A 24,532-nucleotide genomic window follows, 5' to 3' on the forward strand; every position below is an offset into this window, starting at 1 on the left:
GATGATATAAAGAAGTATTCACCTGCTCAATCCCATGATTCTCTAAGAATTCTTTAAACTCTCTGGAAACAAGTTGGGTCCCATTGTCAGACAAACACTTTCTTGGAAACCCTTCTCTCCAAAACAGTTGTTCCAAAAATCTGATTATACTACTACTGGATATGTCCTTGAGTACACATACCTCCGGCCATTTTGATAATAAATCTATGACTACTAATAGGTAGCTATCTCTGCCACCACCAATATTAAATGGACCGAGGAGATCCAACGCAATTTCGTCCCAAGGGACACGCGGGGACTCCCTCACTACCATGGGAACTTTTTGCACTTTCAAGCCTTTGTTTCCCTCAATACATTCCACACAGTCTTTGACTTGTTCCTCTATGTCCTTGTCGATACCAGGCCACCAAAATTCAGACCTCACAAGTCCCTTCGTCCTGGCCAGACCTAAATGCCCAACATGGGCCAACTCCAAGACAGACTTCCTCATACCGACTGGCACAACCATCTGGTGACCCTTGTATAAATAACCATCCTGAATCCATAGCTCCTCCCTCACTTTGGCAAAACCATTCATCTCGCCCCTGTGGCTCTTAATTTTACCTTCTGCAACCAGAGCAAGTACTCCTTGATATACAACATCCTCCGTGCAAGACACATCCCACTCACTTTTCTTTAATGTTTCATGCACCTGGAATATTTCTGCACTCTCCTCTGAACTTGTAAAGTCACTATCGTCAGAAATTTCCCTCTGGACAGATCTAGACAAGGCGTCTGCAACCACATTAACCTCCCCCTTTACGTGGAGCATGGTATACTGTAACCCTTGCAATGCCGTGACCCATTTCATAATGCGTCTTGACACTCCCTCCAAACCACCTTTTGTAAAAATTCCAACCAAGGGTTTATGGTCAGTGCAAATGGTGAAACTCCTCCCCCACAAGAATCTTTTAAATTTCTCGACACCCCAAACGCATGCTAGAGCCTCCTTCTCAATAACTGAATATCTAGATTCTGGGCCCTTCAAAGACCTGGACGCAAAAGCCACAGTCTGTAAACCTGTCTGATCCTCCTGCATCAGAACAGCCCCAACACCATAATCACTGGCATCAACAAAAAGCAATGTGGGTTTACTTTCCTCAAATATTTTCAAAATGGGAGCATTGACAATAGCCTCTTTTATCATCAAAAATTCTTTCTTGCACCGGTCACACCATTTAAAAACGACTCCCTTGCGAGTGAGAAATCTCATATTCCTCGACATTTCTGCTAACCCCTTGACAAATTTGCCGTAAAACTCCACCAGTCCCAAAAATGATAGTATGTCCCCTTTAGACTTAGGCTCCTCCATTCTTTTTATGGCCTCAATAGCCTCCTCCTTGGGTCTAACCCCTTCCCCAGTGATCTCATGACCCAGGTACACCACTTTGTTGGCTTTAAAAGTACATTTTTCCAAGGCAACGGTGAGGCCTGCCTCCTTCAAAATATCCAAAACTCTTTTCAAACGAACATCATGCTCCTTCTCATCGCTCCCACATACAAGAACATCATCCTGATAACACATCACCCCTTTTTCACCCCCAAGTAATTTATGCATAATACTCTGAAACACACTTGCGGCTGAGACCAAACCAAATGGCATGCGAACACACCTGAACAATCCAATCGGGGTGATGAAGGCGGTGAGATCCCTGGAATTAGGGTGCAATTCAACCTGATGGTAGGCCGATTTAAGATCTAGTATGGAGAACACTTTTGACCCAGCTACTCCCACCATCAGATCATCTATTCGGGGAAGGGGAAACCTGTCTGCCACAACCATGCTGTTTAGATGTCTAAGATCTATACAGAGCCTCAAAGACCCATTGCCTTTTCTGACTACAACTATAGGACTGACCCATTCAGATGCTTCTATCTTTTCAATGACACCATCTCTTTCCATTCTCTTGAGTTCTTCCTCTACATCTCCTCTAAGAGCAAGAGGAATAGTTCGCAGTTTTGCAATCTTAGGGACAGCTCCTTTCTTTAGGCGAATTACATGTACAAAGCCCTTGAGACACCCCAATTTCCCAGATAACGTGGTTTGTATCTCTGTGGGCTCTCCTCCCGCAACAGACATTACCTGCTCGGGATGACTTGCCTCAAGCCTTATCTTCAATTCAGCTTGATCACTCCATGACAACAATTCACCCCCTCTGTTGGTAACATACACACAACCTTTGGCCTTCCTGTCCTTAAACTGTAATTCAGCATCAAAGCAACCTATAATATCTATGGGAACATCTCCATAAGCATTTGCTTTAACAGTATTTTCCCACAGAGTACAACTATCGAATTTGTTCCTCCACACTTCCGCACTTATCAAGGTGTAGTCAGCACCACTATCCATTAGCATGCGTACGGGTACACCTCGAATTACAACCTCAGCATAAGGTTTCTGCATTTTCACTCTGCCATTGACAGCATTCACTGTAAATACCACTTCTCTGCCATCCTCACAATATGACTCATCTTCATAACTTGCACTTATTTCATGCACTTGATTTGACCCAGCATTAAAATTTCTACAACATCGGGCAATGTGCCCTCTCACACCACACTCATTGCATATGATATGAATAGCAAAGCAATCCTTATCAGAGGCTATATGCGACAAGCTTCCACATCTAAAGCATCTTCTCCCTGGAAAACCTCTGGATTGTCCTGAATCCCTAACCATCTTGAAAGAATTCATGTCTTTGGGAATCCCTCTGCTATCTTTTGCAGGAACCCATTGACGCCATCCTCTGCCAGTTGCCGGTCTGTTCTCTTCGCTCCTTTTAGCATTCTGCGAGGCGCGTCTTGGATTCCACGTACTCTGCCTCTGAACAACCTTTGACACCTTCAGCACTGAACCCTGACTCTCATCCAACTTGGGTTTACCATTGTTCACAGTATCCGATTGAAGAACTTCAATGCACTTATCTGTGTGTTCCACCATTTTCGCTATCTCAATTGCTCGATCCAAAGTGGGGTTCCTCTCTTTCCATAGTTCTTTCCTAATACTGTCATTGGAACATTTAATCATTAGCTGGTCTCTCAAGTGCTCATCCTGACAGTGAGTGAATTTGCATTTCACTGCTAAGCCCCTTAAAGCCGTGACAAAATCCTCGATACTTTCCCCATTCTTCTGCTCTCTCGTGGCAAATTTATATCTTTCCAATATAATGTTCTCCTCCACTCTAAAATGCCTGTCCAGTTTGGCTAATGTCCTTTCATATGGACCAGCATCCAAAATGTCAGAAGGCTCCGGCAATCTCTTTAAGACCTCTTGGCCTGCAGTTCCCAAACAGTGAAATAGCAATGCCTCCTTGCGCTCATTGGAGTAGTTGGCACCAAACACTGCTAAGGCATATTTGCTGAATCCTTCCTTCCAGTCTTCCCATCTAACCCTGGGTTCACCTGGCACTGCCAGAAAAAACACAGGAGCAGGCACATTTGCCATGTCTCAAAGTTGCAGAATAGAATAACAAGCTTGCAATTCTGGTTTAACCAATAGAGCTCCCACCCAATCAGGTAGGTGACACTAATTAAAAGATAGCTGCTTGGTTATGTACTCACCCTGGAGCGCCTCACCAGGGTCATCGGCGGCGACTCCTTTCTCAACCTTGCTCAGTGTGGGGCCAGGGTGTCCAATGGCCGCTCAGAAAACACACAACCCAAAATCCAATTATAAAAGTGCCAAAGCCGTGTCTTTGCCAGCCCAGTCTCCACAAGTTCAACAAAATTGCAGGGGTCCAATTCCAGCTCCCACAGACCACGGAGCCTCCAGGGGTTTTCCTCTGGCGCTAGCAATGTCCCTCCGGTGGATGCCACACACTGGATGTCAGGCCGTCAATAATCCACTGAAAAAGGCCCTCCCTCAGGCAAGTCAGGCTGGCTCCGCTCCACAGCCAGCACACTAGATCTGTAGAAAAGGCGCTGGGGGTCGTCCTCCGGGTCCCAGTCAAAATCCTCGTCGCCAAATGTTATGTACAAAGGGAGGCTTTCACATAACCAGTAGTTTAAAGGTAAAGAACCTTTTATTTGCAAGTTGATGACATAAGACGACCCCCAGCAGGAGGAGTACAATCTTCCCACTAAGGCCCTGCTTCTTCACTGGCTCTCCATGGAACCCTGCTACATAAGATGCAGTTCTATGTTCTATAGTATCTAAGTGACAATAGACATAGTGAAGGAAATATTATACACTCATGGTTTAACAGGTAAACATTGGAAACACTGCACATCCTAACAAGGGGCTCATCCGTTCAAGCCAATTTATACGATTGTTACATGGATTGCTCTGCATAGGAAAGCGCCAGCCTCCTCTGTTGCGAATATCTCTTTTTTTGATGATTTAGCGTGCTAATTATTTGGGTTAATCTCATCCTAAACACATTTGTATGCATGGTAGACAGTGTGTTGCCAAATTTCAAATTTGTAATATGCCTTTACTTTTGTATTCTCTTACTCATCTCTTTAAGAGGGGCGTGGCTTTAAGTCAATTGACTCATATTGGGCCTCATTGCGAGAATGGAGGTAGCCATGGAGCTGTTAGCTTCATGGCTGCCTCCGGGCTCCATTACCGGGTTCCTGCAATGGGGACTTACCGGGTTACTCCGAGATAGGAGGACCCGGTAATTCCTCCATGCAGGAACCCATCCCCATTCCCATTTGAGCCCCCATAGAGCTCAATGGGAATGGGGAGGGAGGTAATAACGGGCAGATTACATCTTGCCCGTTATTGCCTCCCTCTTCCTCTCGCGGGACCCAGAATGCACGCCTGGTCTTACCAGCTTGTACTAGCTTGTAATTAGCGCTCCCGGAATGAAGGGGGCCGGTGCTGTACCGGCCTCCTTCATTCCGGGAGCGCCAGGGTCGTAATGAGGCCCATTGTGTTTTTCAGTGCAGTGTTAACCAGGACAGAGCAGCCATTAGGTGATCTAAGTGCTCTCCTAGGGTGAAAGATTAGGCGGGTGGCCCCTGCGCTGCACTGGAGCCGCCTGGCGGTGGCTGAACTCCAGGGTCTGTCAATCTTTCAGCAAAAGTTGCGCTCTATATGACCACTTATGCTCGTGTGTCCGAGTGCACTTTGCCCGTTCTTCATTCCATGGCTACCTGCTATTGGTTAGAAGGCTGCCTAGGTGACTTGGGAGTGTTGCAATGAAACGTTCTCCCTTATTGGGAGGGGCACAATGTGAGGCACGACAAAAAGTGCTGGCGCAAACGCTGCAACCATGGTATGTGCTGCCACTATCGCTTCAAGAACTGGAGACCACGAAGTGAGAGAGGAAGCTCGCTCAACCCAGGTTATGTGCCCCTTCGAATCAGGGGTGGAATGAAAACCAAAAGTTGCCCTGGAAATGTTTTTGAAAGTGGCCCCATATTACGCCATGTGTGCAAGGGCAACCCCTGTAAGGAGAGTTGGGAGTTCTCCCACAAGCAAATGTGGAAATATGGGTCCAAATACTAACGTGGTGGTATGGGACGAAGGGTTTGGGTGCAGGGGAGATTACTCACAGAAAAGAGACCCAGGGTGCAGAGGCCTACCAGGAAATCTCCCGAGTACCCTATAGGCCAGTCCAGCACTGCTTGAGATCTCCTGTTTTCATTCTCACTCCGACAGCAGTTGTCTTGAGGAGATGTAAGCTGTTAGGGCAGGCTTTTGTGGGAATGCTTTGGCTCCTTAGTGTTAAATATGGATAATTGTGCGGGAGATCACGTGCAAAATGGGGAATGACTGCCAATGTACCCATGTACCTTTACCTTTGAGGATCCAATCACGCTCTTCTCAAGAGGTTTATTATTTTCACTGACTATGAGGGAATAGTTTTCAACATTCTTAGAAAAGATGTTCTTTTTGCAACTTTACCTCCATAGATTTCTATGGGACACCCTTTTTTTGCTTGTTTTGAAACCTCTCATGACGTTTGGAGTTAAGTAAAGCCTTCTGCATTACTTCTCTCGCCTGTTTCGCTCATTTTTGTGGGAAACGGAGTAGTCCTGCCAGTTTTGCCCAGTAGTCCCTAAAACTGTCAGTACTGAGGGACTATGTCTCTCTTTATGAATTCTTGTTTTGTTACATTTGCACATATCACCTTACAGTGAAGTGCAGTTAGGATACTTTGTGTCCTTATCTTTTTATAAAATGGCTTTTTGGTTACTAATACAATGTGCATAAGACAAAGCTGGTGGCATCTGTGATATGTTTATCGTGTTTGTGTTATTTTACTCATGCACTTTTGCATTTACCGCAATTGGCTACTAAAGGTGGCTAGCACCCAAAGATAGCTGTCACACAAAGTATTTTTTTTGTGTGTGTACGGGTGTGTGTGTTTGTACGGGTGTGTGTACGGTCTAGTCCCAATCCACATCTCGGGTGCCAGTAAGTTTGTTACCCAGCCGATTTGGGCCCCAGTGGCTATCCAGCATTGGGTAACCCCTGGCCGTTTGAATCATGCAGATCCTTACCACTGGTGGACTTGTGCTGGCTCCCAGCCAGATTGTTGGAACCAAGACTTGTACGAGGGAGAGCAGTTGGCAACGATCCAAATGACCCCCTGCAACTGAACAGCATTGACTCCAGGGTTGTCCTGGTGGAACCCTGCTCCTCCAGCCTTGATCTCAGAAAGGTCTTTTTTGCTGCTTCAAGCCCTGGACTGGTGGGAACAATCAGTCTCGACTACTGCTCAAGCATCTGTGCCTGCTGTGCCATCTGTGCCTGCTGAGCCTTTCGCAGTGTCCCTGGACCCAACAAGTGGCCTCAGCAGCCTCAGCAGCTCTCTCCTGGTTTACCTCGCTGCAGCCGTCGCCATTCCAAGCAGAGCCTTGGAACTTTGCAGATCTAAAGCTTGTGCCACATGTCGCCTGCTCCCACGTTTTCATGTGCTGGGCCTGCTCCTGTGTTCGCACTTCATCTTTCCTCGTTTGGATCTTCTGTTTGACACTTTCTGTAACAGCTTCCTGTACTCTGCTACTGACCGAAAAGGAAACCGGCCACCGAAAGAGACCTTTGCACCCGCAACCCCCGGGCCTTCTTCGACCAGACCAAGCAAAGACGATTGTGTACGGAAGAGATTCTGGAACACCTGCAGTGGTCTCTGGACACGTTGGAGTCAGGGGGGTAAGTTAACATACCTGTTTCTGACCTTCCCTGTCCTCCATAGGGTTTCATAGGCACAAAGTCCTGGCCCTAATTCACTCTGGTGATGTAACTTGGGTTAAGGATCCTTCTCTAGGCCTATCCTAGTGTGTTGGGTTGAGTACTTATCTGAACTTTACTTGAACTTCTATCTAATTTTGTAGCTCTTTATTAAACATAACCACTGGCACGTCTAATCTCTATATAAACCTACCTGAAGAAGTATATGCACTGCAACTGGTGATGTTTGTGCACAAGGCCCCATCTTAGGGTTGGATTTTATAATATGTAGGGAAGCTGTTTTGTGTTGATTCTGAGTTATTTTGATCCTTCTGCATTTGAGCTACTTACCAGTGTTGAACTGTTCATTGTATCAAATGCTAACCTATCTCTCCTAAACATGAGTGAATATATCTGTTTTATAAGGGTTTTGTCTGACAATATTAGTCTGGTATTTATATATGCTTAGTGTGTAAACTAAAGGTCTAATAAATAATTGTATGTTCATATAATTTCCTGTCTAACTTGAATTTCTGGTGTTGCTCTGTGTGGAATCGTTGTAGCCCTCAACCACTATCACACTCTTCCTGAAACTAAGCCTTGCCGCTCTGCTACCTTACCTTGATTCAGTTTGGCTAACCTCTGTCTATTCTCTGTTCACCATAATAGGGTGGCCTCCCAAATTCCTCCTTGCAGGGCAGATTTTGGAACTCCATCTTAACATACATCCTTAAAACTCACATTCACATCCCTTAAACTGTGACGTTTTGTTATGCAAATGATTGCCAAGTGTCCCCATGTCATATGGTCTGAGTCCGCTTTAGATAGTCCTGGATTCTTTTTGTCAGCAGTGCTCAGAATGCTTGGATTGAGACCTAGTCCTATAATGATAGGGGGAGTAGGGTGTAGGAAAAGGGGAAACTATCAATCTCAGAATCCAAACTATTCTTAGAAGTGCTAAGGGTGAGTTTGTTCGCCCTGAATTTGCATAAGGAATTGTAGGCTGCGTCCACTTCCACATTGGTTAATGGTATATATAATAGAGCGAGTTGGCAGCTTTGTGGGCATTCTCCTGAAATGGATACCCTTGTTCGAGCCAAATCATCTATTGAAATGCACAGACTGAAAGCATATTGAGTAGATAAAGTTAAAATTAGGATTTCCTAGCATGGTTTCTTAGTTCCATGTACTTGGGAACTACAGGGAACGGGGAAAACAAGAGACCGGGAGGGAGAAGGAGAATTTTCATGTGACTATTCATACTAGTGCCATTCAAGATAATGAGACGATAACGGTAAAAGCAAGAGAATTGAATGATGATAGTTATAACACTAGTCCTACTCAGCCCGGTCAAGATAATGAAGATTACCAAGGCTGTTAGTGCCAGTAGTATTGATTCTATTAAAGACACGGAGGCGAGCATTATGCTTAAACTATTTAATGCCACTTCCCATAGCAGCTATTTTCAAAACTTCACCTTTAGTTTCAACAAAACATTTCTTCTTTTTTTTAAACAGTAAAATAGGAAAACACAAAAAACAGTCCACAAAACTAACATGACCTGGGACTACCAATCCCTACAAGTCCCCAGTGTTCAAGGTCTTGGTTCAACTAAGTCTTTTCCAAGCCTTTTACCAGTTATTTTTCAATAGATTTGAAGATTGAGTCCATGGGCAACTAAACTAAGTATAGTTTCCCATGGACTCAATCTTCGAATTGAGAGCTTGAGTTCAGCTGTCCCTGGACTCAATTTGTGCATTAATTGGGATAACAACTTTTGAACCTCCTCTGGAAAGACTCAGTTGAGCTGAAACTGGAATGTAGTTGCAATTGAAAGCACTACTCAGCTAATACTTAGGATAATAGACACCTAAGTGGATGCAGATTTTGGTTCTTTGTACTTTGTGATACTAACCGTTATGAGCTTGATTTATTTTTCCTGAATAATTGTTCAAAACCATTGGGACACATTATCTTTTCACATGTTGGGTTATCTTCATTTTTTTGTATGTGAATTTTTTGCAGGATTTCTGTATGTGAACTGTTTGTAGGATTCTTTATTTTCCTTCATTTTAATTTTCAATGTCTGTATTATATGTATTGATAAATTGTCATTTTAATTTTACAAGCCTTATCTATTAAGAATAAAACAAGTTATTTTTTTACATAACCCAATTTAGTTGAGTGTGTTCGGGCCCTTAGGTTTCAAGGGATCTCTATATGAGGACATAGAGAGATGTTTTATTGATAAACACATGTTTATGAGCTCTTTATTTAAGAGGGAGCTTCTGTTAGGACACCCCACTAGTTGTGAAACATACACACTTTTTGGGTGATGTCCTCATTTTTTGTTCATTATATTGTGGAGACAACCCAGAATTAACTTTAATATGGATTGAGCTGTGAGGCCCATGCCTGTTAGGACAGCCCCCCTTATGTATATGGCTATAGAATGAGAAGATAACAGTGAAAGAAAGAGAAGTGAATGATAATCGTTATCGGAGAATTGATACTCGTCACAGTCATAGCAGCGAAACTATAATTGAAAAGCCTGAGAAGAAGGCTGAACTGAGTTGTGTGTTAAAAGACCAAAATAATCTAGAGAGAAAAAGTAATGAACTATATACAAAGGAAGTAAATCTCAAGAGAGAGACACTGAAAGGTTGGATGACCTTACCCTGAGAAAAGAGAAGAATATTTGTGGTAGAACTAAACAGAGAAATAACAAACAAATGGAAATCATTGACGAGGAGGAAGAGATCAGTCTCGGGTCAAGGGGACGCCATATGGAGAGGAAGAAAAGGCATAGTGGAATACTGAGTGAACTGTATGAACTAATCAAAGGGGTCACAAGAGACTATTGAAAAACAACTATTGAACAGAAGTTTGCAAGAAGAAAAAAAACCCCGGGAGAAGAGAGTCATGCTCCTGCCTTTAGTTGTTAAAATAGTAATAGGGTCAGTTAGGACTAGTTTGGACAGTGGGCAGATTCTTTTAAGACATTCACTGATGACTGACGAGCACCATAGCTAGTTGGTTAGGTAGGAAACACCCCATAGAAATTGCGAGAGGTAGGCATTATCCTTTTCTTTACTAAATACACACATGAAATATCTTACAAGAGTCTGTGTCCTTCTTCTGACCCACCACACAGGATATAAAATTGGTTTAGCAGTGAGGGAGGGAGCTAAGAAAAAAATGAAATCTAGCCAAAAGAAAAATCTCCATACAAGAGATACAAGAAGCACAATAGATATATAGGGACTGAGACTGAGGACTGCCTCAAGGGAATGAAACTGGCTCATTTTGCATTAAACCTATAGGATAATCTATGTGATCTGGCTACCAAGACCGGTTTGTGTCCCTTTTGCAATGATTTGCCTCGTGGCAGTATCGGACATTGCATAGAGAGAAAAGGCCTAGGGCTTTCAGCAAGGAGCACAAAAGGCCTAGTTAAGTTCATCAACTAATGTAATTCCGAAGATCACTTCACAAGTGCTCATATGTGAAAGAAACATTCTGGTGTCCCACTGGTACTTAAAGACCTGAAAGAAGTAACTTTGTTTTGAATAAATGTAGATTTTTAACGACTCGTTTCTAAATCCACACTGTGCTAATTCAATTATAATTGCTCAAGCATTGGATCAGCTAGGTACATTGATAAATTGACTGGTCCCTACATGGAGGCGAGTAATGTGAAGGGTCAAACTATGTTAGATATTCTAAAGTCAGATTAATAATCAAGACAACTACTTGGACTCATACACAGATGTATTTGTATAATAGAAGGGTGCACTTCCAGGAGCTTTTTAGAAATGTTAATCTTATACGCACTTTGGGTTGAGAAAGTAGTTCCTCAGCTGCTATTAAAGTAATCCATAAGATAGTTATCCCTAGGAAACCACAAATACTGCGAGCTGCTTTCCGACTACATCCTTAACTAATGGATTATCCCATGACCTGCAGCTCCCACTTTGTTATTTAATGAGCAACACATCTGGGCAATTCACTACTTTTAGAATTCTAGGCACTGCTATGTTGAACATGGCAATCAGAAGCACCTATTATTCACACTTGATAGTTCAGATTAAAGCCATTGAAACTATACATGTTTTCTTTGCGCTCTTCATAATGCACTGTCAGCAGCATTTGGCAAAGTAGACCACCAGAGACTCACTGAAAATCTTTATCGCTGCATGGGGATCAGCAAGATCGTCCTCGGCTGGTTCAAATTGTACCTTGCTAATCCCCACTGGTGTGTAGAAATGGATTCCTCCAGATCATCAACTCTACCCATCTCCTGTGGAGTCCTGCAAGGATCCATCCTCTTCCTCCATGCTCTTCAATCAATCATGGAACTGCTTGGGACCCTTCTCGCTACACACAAGATCCACATCCACCAATACGCAGATGGCATGCATCTCTACCTCAAGATATCCTCCATCAAAGACATCCACAGGCTCAAGGCCTGCCTCTCATTGATCGAGTCATGGATGTCCAGTGCTTACCTGAAGCTCAATCCTTCTAAGACTGAATTCTTACTGCTGACCAACATCACTGAACACCCAGACTTCCAGATCTGGATCACTGCTATGCACCGCGAGGGCTTCACACCTCAGCTGGCTACCTGCACCACGTCCCTTGGGTTCAACATCGACTGACACCTCTCCTTCAAACAACACATAGCAAGGAAGACACAAACGGCTTGGTACCAACTTTCTCTCCTGCTGAAAATCAAGCCGTTCATCCCAGAAAACAACTTCAGATCTGCTGTCCATGCTTTGGTCTTCTCTCAACTGGATGGTTGCAATGCCCTTTTGCAAGGCCTTTCGGCGACTACCCTGACTCCCCTGACAGGTGACCTGCATGCTTGCTGCAGCACAACTCATCAAAGGACCATACAGAGTTGCCCACATCACCCAAACCCTCACCGAACTGCACTTGCTCCCGCTGCAAACCGTATCATTCTCTCTCTCACTCTTCCATATATGATTGGACGCTGACATATTTAGTTGCCAATCAATCACACATGCTTTCCGCCCATTGGTCGGCCCCACACTATTCAAACATCAAACCATTGCGCTCACTCTGAGGAGAAATATCTTGTCTCCTCCCACCTGCAGTGGTCATTTCTAACAGGCAAGAAGAAGTCATGCCCCATGACATCCATCTGAACTGTCATAATCCGTTGATGCATGCGCTAAATGGTATCCGGTCATTGCATCGACAACCAAAGCATCGACAGCCATACCATCTAAAAAAATGCATCGGAAAAACAAGCATCTAATGCATTTTTTTAGATGGTAAAGGGTTTAGTTTAATAAAAATGGGGTTTAAAGGTAAAATAAAAAGAAAGAAAAAAGAATGCATTAGATGCTTTTTTTTCAATGCTTTTTTCAGATGGTATGGCATTAGATGCTTTGGCTGTCGATGGAATGTCTATAACCCACACTAAATGGATGTGAACAGAAACCCATGCAGAAAAGTCCCATTCAGGTCCCTCAGAGAATGCAAACCTACGTATGGTAATCTTCCTCCATGCCACTGTTGGGTTGGACCACACCTTCAGAGGCCACCTTCTATGAGGGAGACACTCCTCCCTCACCATTTACTGCCCATGACATCACTGTACCTTGGTCCCCCATGCTCTAAAATCACTTCCAAATGTAGCCGTGCTTGTTAACACTGCTGGATGTCGAGCATTAAAAGCCATTTTGAGTTGGCACCTGCACCTCTTTGGCCGGCAGGTCATGACCTTGGGCAACGCCTTTTATATCTTTTTCAATAGCTAAAGTGTTTGAAGCTTTAAAAATGGTGATGCTGAACTTTGCAAATACTATCTTCTGAAAGCATGCCCTCAGTTTTTTCTTTTTCTTCTCCTTGGGGGTTAAGTCTTGTAAATGGCACCTTTTGACATTTTTCGGAATGATGATGGCATTTGGATTTTAATAACTGTGCATTACAGTAGATGAAGGCTTTATGTCCTCTGCACTCGTTATACGATCGTATTTGTTTTGTATAATACATTGTCTCAATTATGGTATGAAATGTACTCATTTCAAGTAGACCTGGTCTGAAACCTATTTTACAGTCGAATATGCTTTCTTTCTTTCTTGCAGTTCCTCAGCTGGTTCATGGAGGCAAATTGGATTTCCTGGTATTTGATTACCTGTCAGAAATTACGATGTCTTTGCTCACTGCTGCAAAATCAAAATCCCCAGTAAGTAACACTTTCCTTAATCTTCTGGGGCCTATCATGTGGTTTGAACTTAATTTGGTCAACATGGATTATTTTGCCCTACCGTTTCCACTAACAAATATGCGCTGTTCTTGGTGTCAGACATTGGTCGTTGAGACTGACACGGATGTCCTAGGTGTGACTTGTGCTGTAGCGGTGTTAACTCAGATCACCCTGCATCAATTTTCGAGTTGTTTATTCTGAGTCTGAAGTCCACTTTATCACATGCCTTGTCTCCTGCATCTGCCATCCTTGGAAGAATTTGAATCTTCCAAACATGTAACTGTCAGACCTTTGACGAAGTTCCCAAACCAAGGACAGAACAGTGAGACAACCCAAACTACCCAATCATCTATCACCACAGAATCTCGACTTTAACAAGGTTATCTGAGGTGACCGACAAAAGGTGGGAGGAAAGAATGCACCGACTTGAATCCCCATGCTGTAAAGGAAAGGGATGCGTCAATACCCTTATGCACCAAAATATACAGGGGTGGACTGAGAACCAAAAGAGGCCCTGGAAAGACAGATAGTGAGATGTTACCCTTTGTGGTCAAGAGATGATCAACAAGAAACCTAGTAGGAAGCTGACTTCTTTACCCCCGTTGCACTTTGTCTGTAGTGTCAGGAGACCCGCACAATGGCAAGAGGCACACAAAACAAAAATGATAAAGGACCTATCATGACACAAAGATGTACTAATAGGGACGGTATTATACTAGTGGCAGTATTCAAGTATCTGAGAAGCACAAAACATAAGCCAAACGCAATCAAATGTAACCAGGCAGAGGTCTCAGTCACAGGTAACAAGTTCGAGCATAAAAGGTAATCCAACAAGCTGAGTCCAACACAGAAAAAAGGGTCAAATTGCATGAGATCCATAAACAGTAGGAAAGAAGGGACAGAGGAAAAAAGCTTATATGTCACTTACACAGAAGGCAGCGCTTAAGAAGGGCACAAAACATAGAGGGAAGGAAATCGATGCACGAACGTAGAAGGTAAAGGAGAGAAATGGGGTGACTGAGAGGCTCACAGGAACACGAAAAACCGGAGCAAAAGTACGAGTCAAGATATGAGCGTGAGCACCACAGTTACTCATTAAGGAGTGCAGCGGTCTGTTCCCCGTGGTTTCTTATTATGTGCAATGCCATTGCTGTGTGTGGAGGGACCGCAGCGCATTGGCGAACTGAAACATCACCTTTGTGGCGCTGCTGCGTGCATGGCGTGCAGACGTCCATGCACGGCATGTTGGGAGACTTAGCCTCTCCAGGCCCTAAGTCAACATGGAACGATGGCGGGATGCCGGTTGGGGATTCTGACAGTAACAATGTGATTGGGTGTGCCATTATGCTCAACTAGAAGTAACTGCTGGGAAGCATATTTGAGGGTAATCCTTCCTTTCCTTGTTTTGCCGTGGTCAGACATGGTCAGCATGACCGCTTCTGCGCCCAAGTCTTCCCTCATATTGCAAAATTTCAATGGGGGAACTCCTGATAGGGGGTGATTTTAATATGATGCTCCATGCAGGGGTAGATAGATCGAGCCGAGGTCGCCAATCTGAAACTGCGAAAAATGTCTCCCTTAAGAAGTCTATGCTAGATATGCATTTAGTGGACGTTTAAAGATATCTTCATCCTCACACTTGTGACTATTCTCACTTTTCACATATCCACCGTAGGTATTCAAGAATTGATTACTTTTTAGTTTCTCAGCCTCTACTTTCGGAGATCAGTTCTGCCACTATAGAACTAGCATTTGTATCCGATCACTCCCCTATCACATTGCTACTAGATAGCCTTGGGCCAGGCATTTGGAAGCCATCCTTCTGGAAACGAAATGATTCCCTTCTAGCCGACCCAGCCCTTTGTACTACCATCTCTGACAGGATCGCTCCTTATTTCCAAGATAATTTAACGAGGACGCCCCAGTGGCAGTGGTATGGGATGCTCTCCAGCCTACATTGTGGGGCAAACTAATCAGCTTGTCAAAAGGTTTTAACAGCCCAATGAGTACAGGACAAAATGAGGGTCCAAGAGTGGGAGGCCCAATATAAACACGATGGCTCAAGGAAGACCTATAGGCAGCTACAACTAGCAAGGTCAAAACTAAAGGCGCTATGGGCGGATGACATCCCAGAAAATACACATAACTAAGCATTTCTACTACAGTTCTCCCAGTAAAGTGTCTTGTTTTTTAGCATATATATTAAAGGCCCAGAGAAATAGTACGACGATTAGGGTCTACAAAATGAGACAGTTAAACTGCATGTCGATAAACTGGCCAAGATGCGCATATTGCCGCAGTATTATTCACCATTGTTCATAGGTGAGCCTCTTAATGGAACCCAGCAAGACACATTCATTCAGGATGCGCGTCTCCCTCGGATCTCCGAGAATAACAAACGTCAGCTAGACTTCCCCCATAACAGTAGAGGAAGTTTCTCAGGCTATATGCAATCTACCCGCTAATAAGGCCCTGGGACCGAATGGGTTCACAGTCATTTAAAAATAATTCTGATGTGCTTTCTCCCCAGTTAGTGGTCCTATTTAATTAATTTGCAGACTCGGGAGCTATTACATCTTCTATGGGGGAATCGACACTCGCACTAATAGGTAAGACGGACAAGGATCTCAACACGTGCTCCTCCTACAGGCCTATTTCGGTCCTCAATTATGATTCTCGTGTTTGCTTAAAAATCTTTGCTTCATGCCTAGCTAGAGTGCTACCTGAAGTGGTAGGCAGAGATCAAACAGGGTTTGTCCCGGGGCGGCAAACGTTTGACAATGTTTGCCGCACGGTTGATATCCTTACCTGGGCGCAGAAGTATAAGCAGAAGATGGCCCTTCTTTCTATTGATGCCAAAAAAGCATTTACTTTACTTTACTTTATTACATTTATACCGCGCAACATTGACCCGGCATGAGGGCGCATACAAACGAACAACACCAAACAGAATAAAACATAAAACATAAAAAAGCGAGCAGAATACAGTGTGTGAGACAATGCTATCCCAGGGAAAGATAATAACCATTGCCACGAAAATATAGCAATGACCTGAGATGGTCGATGAAGCATAATAAAAATCTATACCAAATCTAACAGGATCATCAGAGTACCAATTTGCAATTTGAACACCTCCTGGGAAGATATTTACACATTCTTAAATACGAAGGTAAAGTGCTGAACCCACAACCCACTAGAACACAGTCACTTTTTCGATTGAAAGCACCAATTGCTCAAGTCATTCCTACGTAGAATCTTCAGGTCAGACCATCTGACAACTCCCAGCCCTGTTCTTTGTCGCAACCATACAAGCACCTTTCATGCAGTGCTTCTCTGGACTCTTTTCCTTCTACCTTCTCAATGTTGGTTATAACAAAGTTCATTTGGTCCATAACAAAGGCTTAGCTACCCAAGTCCTTGATCTTTGGCATTTGTGACTTTCTTTTGCGCAAACTCCACAAGGTCACCTGCTTGCGTTTAGCGTTCCCCTCTATGGTTTGTTTAGCAGGTTTTTGGTCAGGTTTAAGATCGAATACCGGGATTGATGGAGGTTATTTCCGGGGCTTTTCCCTTAATGTCGACGGTGGGGAGTTTGACCTTTTCATTGGTAGCAGGTGTTATCCTAGTGGATACTAGAGGGCCACCCCTATTATATGTGGTTTGGGAAGCTTGGTCTGCCCTCTCCCGTTGTATGTTAACTTGACGGGCATTGTCAGACTTTGCCGGCTGAAACAATGCCAATGGACTATCTTGTACATCTGTCTGAGACACAGTGTTCACTAGGCAGACGTATGTCCGACACAAAGTCCTCCACTAAATCCACCAGTGAGCAAAGGCCAATAAGACATTACATAGGAGGAACTCTTTGGAAATGCTCGCTTTAAGGTGCGACAACTATGAAAAACCAATGTGAACTGGTTGAGAAGAGTTAGGCCTAGCACCCCATTGTGAAGCAGAGGGTAATGATATTATATGTTCTATATCCCTCCTAGCATATTTCTTTATCCCTCCCAGGAGTGAAGTCACAGCTAGGGAGAAGATCGGAGCCATAATATCAATGATACCCATCCCTTGTATGCATTCCGGGATAACAGAACCTGTGGTACCGGAGTTCGGTGACAAACAGTCCAGTTCCTTGATTAAACATTTGCGGGGGGAATCAGACTCCTTGGTCTTATCCACAGCCGGGGGACTATTATCACCTTGCAGCTGCTGTCTCCTGAGGGAGCTAAAGGCAAGGACCTCTGAAATGTAGTCCCTGTTGAACAAAGGAGGCAAGGCTGCTAAGCCAGCTTCAGCCAACCTCAAGACCAGCTTTGCTCTAAGCCTGGGTATAGGATTTTTGACCTTCTCGTTCCTTAATGGTAAATTTCTCACACCGCAATTCCTGCTTGCGGCCATAATGTAGAACGGAATCCTCCAAATCAAACAAGGAAATAGAACGCACTACGTACTATTTACCAGTGGTCCACTCAGTAATTATTTATTTGAACGAGTAGACTGGATACATCTGTCAAAAGCACTATAGGGGATTGGTTTGGCCCCACTTTCCTTAAGAGTACTGGGCAATTTTGTGCTCCCATCTACTCGAATCAAAGTGAACAGCGCCTTATTGAAACCGATCGCTCTGCGGAGGATTACCTGCCAAGAATGCACACTCTCACCGCTATTGTTTACCTTGGCGCATTTGGTGCGGGCTTTCAGAGATATTCAGGGATTAGTGATTGCCGGGTACCAACCTAAAATAGCCCTACATGCTGATGACCTCCTTTTTTACGTGCACGATTTCCGCATCTCATTGCCCCACATCATTTCCTTGTTAGAACTGTTTCATAAGGTCTCAGGTTTCAAGATTAACTATACAAAATCCACCATCCTTAATCTTTCCTAAACCCTTGAAATTATCAATTGAATGCAGTCCACTTTTCCATTCTCTTGGGCTCTGGATGCTTAGAAATATTTCGGCATCCAGTTAACTGCACAATACGCTGCATTATACACAGCCAACATACCGGTGCCGTTCGCTTCAGCTAAGCAAGACCTGGTGCGTTGGGAGAGCATGGGGAGGGTATCAGTGGTCAAGAGGAATCTCTTGCCACGCCTATTATATATGTTCCAGGCGTTTATTTATTTTATTTATTTATTACATTTATATAGCGCGCAGACAGCCCAGGTGCATTGTGGCACCGTTACTTGTAAGGAAAACTTAGTTACAATGGGTACAGGTTGTGCCTTGGGTTACAGTGAGGCAGTGACCTGTGATCAGATATAGGTGGTGTCATACCACGTAATGCATCATACATGACATTCATGAGGGCTAGGCCATATGTTTGTTAGATGAACAGGGTCGTTTTCAAGGCTTTCCGAAAGGCGGCCAGTGAGGGTTGTGAGCGTTGCCGATCTGGATTCCCCAGGCAGTACTTAAGGACCTTCAATCCCACATATTTGGATTTATTTGGGCCCAAAAAATCCCGAGCGTAGCTAGGCACACGCTTATGGCGACAAAAAAACAAAGGTGGTGTTGCTGTGCCGGATATTGAGAGTTATCTGTATGCGGCCCTACTCACACTATGCTTATAGAGTCAGGCAGCCAAACACAACCCCAAACATTAGATGGATATAGAATAGGATAGCCTGGGGCCCCCCTGCATCAAAGGTGCTGGAATTCTCTGGCGGCAAGTAGATTGTGCACTCCCCACAACCTTTACTATGTTCGACTATTTGGATAGGGCCGCCCGTAGGTTTGCTATAACCACCTTCTCCTCCCCATGACAGGCATATGGGATAACTGGGAATTCCCTCCAGGGTAAACATGGGTCATTTTACTCGATGGAAGGAGGGGGGTTTATTCAGGCTGGGTCATCTGTTCGCTAATCAACACCCCCTTACCTTTGAGAAATGCAAACAGGCTTTTATGGTGGAGGAAGCTGACAGATACAGTTATATACAGCTCAGACACTGGCTTGCCAATGCCAAAGTAGCGGCTCAGGCGAGAAGGGAAACACCCCAATTTGAAGATCTTTACATAGGCGACGCTCCGCTGGCAAGGTCTCCTCTTTCTATAGAGTGTTAAATTACAACAGGTTTAAACCCCCTTATACGTACATGGTTGAATAGGAGGAGGATCTATAGCCCATAGACAATCTGGCCTGCTACATTATTTGGACCTGGGTGTGCAAATCATCCAAATCAGTTCAACCTAAGGAAAATAGCTTCGAATTAATGTGAACTCTGGAATAAAATGAATCCTACGCTCTTGCCTATGTGTTGAAGATGTACAACGGCTCTGGGCACCTTTTTTCATTTATGGTGGACGTGTCCCCTTATCCAGATATTTTAGAAGGAGGTCCTGGCCCAAATAAAGGGAATTTGCAGAGTAGAGCTGATATTAGATCCACAGGTGGTGTTACTAGGCAATGAGGACCCACAGGGCCACTACAGGTTGGGGGCTAAAGCATCCAAATTGAGAACTCACGTTTTGGTCACAGCGCGACTGATTGTAGCGAACAACTGGAAGTCCTCATGTAAGTAAGGCATGGTATCAAACAGTGAAGACAGACACAAGTGATCACATTTCAAGGGTATTTATTGAACTTCAATGGATTTGGTTGAACGCCTTTCTAAACCTAAATCTAAGGATGGGAGCAAGCTACGACCATCAAATAATAATAACGCAGTCCTAGTCAACTCTCTGTCAAAATAAAAGGGCCTATACTAATAAACCTATTGCCAATCCTTACTTCTAAATACAGAAATGGTGTGGGACAATAGTGTATGTTAAAAGAAAAGTGTTCAAGAAATAATATGTCGGGATAGTTGAGCAGTTGGCTTCCCTTCCCCATGTTTTCAGCACTTGGTAAGGCGTCACGTTCAAGCTTCACACATACTCTGGCTTCTCTGCCACGAGGATACAGTTCAAAGCATAGATATCAGGGCCTTCTGTCAAAGCCTCTTTCCCAATAACAGTCTCTTACTGCAGAGGGCCTGTCGTAACAAACGAGCATCAAAGTTCCTTTGTTATCAGGGTTTTCACATTCACAAGTTCTCGCTTCCAGTGCTCATCATGGATCTCCCTCATTCAGCCTCAGACCCCTTTAGCACAATGTTCTCAATTGCTCTCCCTCTGACCATGTAATCTCACTTTACGTTTTCCTGTTGATATAAAAAATCGAAGACTTTCGAATGTGCAATGGGTTTTACTTAAGCCGTTGCAGGACCACTTCGATTCACTTCACACAATGTTCTTGCCACTCTTCCACTTTCGTTTCTGCCACTTCTTGGCTGGATTCCTTACAGAAACCTTCGATTGAGCACCCTCATGGTGCCGGACCACTCTGTCACTGGTATTGTATCTTTTCCTTTTAATGTTCAAACATTCTTCAGCAATTAAGCTTTCCTCGCGTCTTTCATCACATGCATTTCAATATTCGTTCTTGCGCTCTTTATACAATGTTGCTGCTTGCAACCTTGACTTCTACACAGACCGGTCTTACATCGGTCTCTCCAACTCGCCGGCTGTGTTGATCTCTCTGGCTTGGAGCCAAGGGATGTAGCATGGCGGTTGCTGTTCCTCCCCGACTCGGTCAGCCATGCAGGAGGGCTCCTGGGATCTTCAACACACAGTGCAGGACTCTTCAGTCTGGTTTCCTAGCTTTACGCTTTCTAATGTGAAGGGATCTGGAAACTAACGGTTTCTCACCGAAAAGGTCAAGGGTATTTCCCTCCTAGCGTACCCTTCTTGGTTTGCTGTCTTCCTTCTTTCATTCAGCTGCCGTCGGGAAAGTACTGTTCCTTTTTTGTGCTTTGCCTAGCTCAGAGTGCACTCTTGTGCTTTACCTTTTATCCATGTGGGGAAGTCAGGTGTGATTGATTACCAGTAATTGCCTGACCTTGCCTGACCATAGTAGTGGGACACGTCCGGTACAATGCTCGGGTGTGAGTCTGTTTTCGCCCGGAGCGGGCTGTCCTTGTGAAAGTGTTCGTGAAGGGAAAAGGGATAGGGGTAGAGTTTCTAAATATCCTATTGGATAGGATGGGGTAAAGGTGTTACAGGGAGGGGGATACCATGTCTTGCCATCAGGTGCCCCACTCCCCGAAGACCCCTCACCAAGGTGATCCTCCCGCACTGGTCCACCCACAGGGTTTGGATCCAAAGGCGATGGCCGTGCCCTGGCCACGAGAGAGAGAGAGATATATACATATATAATCTCCGGGGACTAGCGGGTGAGACACCTTCTGGTTTCTCACATTCAGTGGAACCAAATCTGAAGGAATGGTGGGTGAGAGTTTGGTTTGTGAGCGCCATGTGCAAGATAGATGCAATGAATGTGGGGATGGCACAATTCCTAGTTTAATGGGGAACTTTAATTTCGTTTGTGAGTAGTCATGATAACCCCAATATACATCATAAGCCCCATGAGATGGTGTCCTTTTCCCTGCTGTGACATCTATGCCTGTAGTTTTTTTTTTTTTTTTTTTTAAACTGCTAACCTCTGCACTATTTTTGTGTTGGATTATGATTGTTCATATGTCTTGTTTTCTGTTTTGTTTCATAGGCCTTTTCATTGAAATCATATAGCCACTGAAATATTTCAGTAAGGTTTGGATAATTATTGCTGTACTGTATTGCTCTACATTGTATTGTAGAGGATGTATGCAGCAGTAAATGTTTGTGGTGATATATGCTCAATGCCTTAGACTTTTATAAAATTCAAATGATAACATTGGGGTTCTCTGTATCTTTCATTATTGCGTAATCTATGTGTATTACTCTGCTGTGCATGATTCAAAGGAGTATGCCATCTCCACACCATGAAGTGCCCTCTAAATTAGAACTAGTTGTTTCCTCTATAACCCAACCTCCAATCTGTCTACCCCCACTCGCCCTACCCCCACTCACCCTACACCCCTCTCTACACCCCTCACCCACCCTACCCCTGCTCTCTAGCCCCACCCACCCTACCCCGAATCTCTACATCCGCCCACCCACCACTCTCTACTCGCATCCACCCTACCCTCACTCTCTCCCCACCCACCATACCCCCACTCTCTCTGCACCCAACCTGCCTCCACTCACTCTACCACCGCACCCACTCACCCTGCCACTGCTCTCTACCACCACCCACCCTAGCACCTCTCTCTATCCCAACCAACCTCCCCAACAACCCTATTCCACTCTATCTACTGATACCCACCCACCCTACCCCCACTCTATCTGCCCCAACCCACCCAAATCTCTCTACAACATATACCACCCCACTCTCTACCCCTCTCATCCTTCCTTACACTCTTGCTTTATTTCTTACCCTCTCACTCTCACACTTTCTTGCTTCTGTTTCCTCTTGCTCATCATCGATGGCACCTGCACTTTTGTTTACTCCCTTGATCCATTGATATTGATATTGATATTTTATTCTCCTTCTTTCTCATTGTCCTGCACACCTGCATCCCTTATCACATCCTCCTTTGAAGGGTTGCACTCTCCTCCTTGCACCCTGGTGCTTGTTTTTGATAGGTTTAGTGTTTGGCCACACTACATGTCTTTCTCACATCTGTGTGCCTAAAGGTAAAATGCCTACAGTGGATAATTTTTTTCTTGTTTCTTTATGGAGCTTCATACCAACCCTCCTAACCCCTTGCAGACTTCATTTTGCCTCTGTTACCAAGGCACTGCCAGGTTCGTAGTGCCCTCAGCTCCACACACGCTCTCCCTGTATCTTCATGAACCGTCCCCACTCACTGTTGAATACCTGCAGCTGTTGTGCAGAGTTCACCGCCTTCCCATCTGCACATGGCATCATTCTACCTTTCCGTTATTTTCTCCCAGTATCCCATAGCTGACTCACTGCATCCCATCAGCCGAGCTTTTTGTCACTCTGACCTCCTCTATTCAGGCTTGAAACCATTCTACTTCACACTCACCTGACATCTTTGTGCCTTAGTCCAACAACCTTATCCCTACAAACACCGCAGACGTGCTGCTTCTCTGAGGCATAGCTAAAACTCCATTGCACACCTATCATCACTGTCATTCTGCCCCTCCCCCATACTAACGTAGGCCCCTCAGCCTGCCCAAACAAAACATGTGGTGGCATTGCAATCACATACAAAGACTCAGTGCACACTCAGCAACCCACCATACACATCAATGTAATCCCCCTATCAGTTGTTCCCCCACCATCAAAGCCACATCACACATTCATCCACCTCAATGCACAGTCCCAGCTTCCACTCGGAAGAGTCTGACTTCACTACAAACAGGCACATTTCTCCCTGTACCAACATCCACCTTGGCTATTTTAACCCAGGCAGTTCTCACCGAGACAAACAGCCCCATACAGAACAGTATTCTCAATACTCTCTAGGAATACGACCTCACCCAGCACATCACCTATCACACAAACATAGCTGGCAACACTCTTGAGCTTCTGATTTCTTGCAAACGTTTAGTTTATGTGCAAAATCAAATCTCTATATCAAGGTCAGACCATTTTGCCAATCGCTTCATCCTCGCTCTCCCAAACAATATCGCCCTCTCCCCCCCCCCCCGCCACACAACACACAACCCCCCTCAGTCAGGCGAATCAACCACATAAAAACACAGCACTCGGACCATCCCCCCTCTCACGCCTAACCCACATCACCCCTCAATCACAACACTGCAGTCACTAAAGCACTCAACCCAACCCCCCACCCCTCAAACACAGAAACTCCCACAACTACCACAACAACCATGGTTCAACAACTCCCTCTTCACCTTCAAACAGGAAACCAGATGCCTAGAAAAAGTCTGGCAAAATATCCCATGCCCCTCCACCAGGCCACTGATCAAAGACAGACACTCCAAATAAAAAATGGCTATACACAGGAACAAAGCTCCCCAGTCCCCCAAGGAGCTCCAATCGTATAAAGAATTGTTTTAATAAAATCATGCCACTTTTCAAGCCTCCATCTACTCCTAAAAGACCCCTATCCACAGTATGCAACTTCTGCATGTCATACAGCATCTCTGGAATACAGATCGGACAAGCCGGTCCCTCCACAGTCCCTCTTGCACCCCAATCCCAAACCTTCAAACACATGGGGCACATGCCACACCATCGGCCAAGGCACCCTCACAGCCAAAACAA

At 44.5% G+C, this 24,532-nt stretch overlaps 1 protein-coding gene across 1 annotated transcript in view; it reads left to right on the top strand.

Annotated features, from left to right (window-relative positions):
* Positions 1 to 24,532, top strand: part of LOC138516300 (uncharacterized) — a 1,253,275-nt gene that overhangs the window by 22,182 nt on the left and 1,206,561 nt on the right. The window contains exon 2 of the mRNA XM_069631312.1: positions 13,282 to 13,382. Coding sequence (XP_069487413.1) covers positions 13,282 to 13,382 — 101 coding nt within the window. The remainder of the gene's footprint in view (positions 1 to 13,281; positions 13,383 to 24,532) is intronic.

This window comes from Ambystoma mexicanum, chromosome 6q, assembly GCF_040938575.1.
Source record: "Ambystoma mexicanum isolate Mex_15411 chromosome 6q, UKY_AmexF1_1, whole genome shotgun sequence".
In the NCBI taxonomy this organism is placed as follows: domain Eukaryota; kingdom Metazoa; phylum Chordata; class Amphibia; order Caudata; family Ambystomatidae; genus Ambystoma; species Ambystoma mexicanum.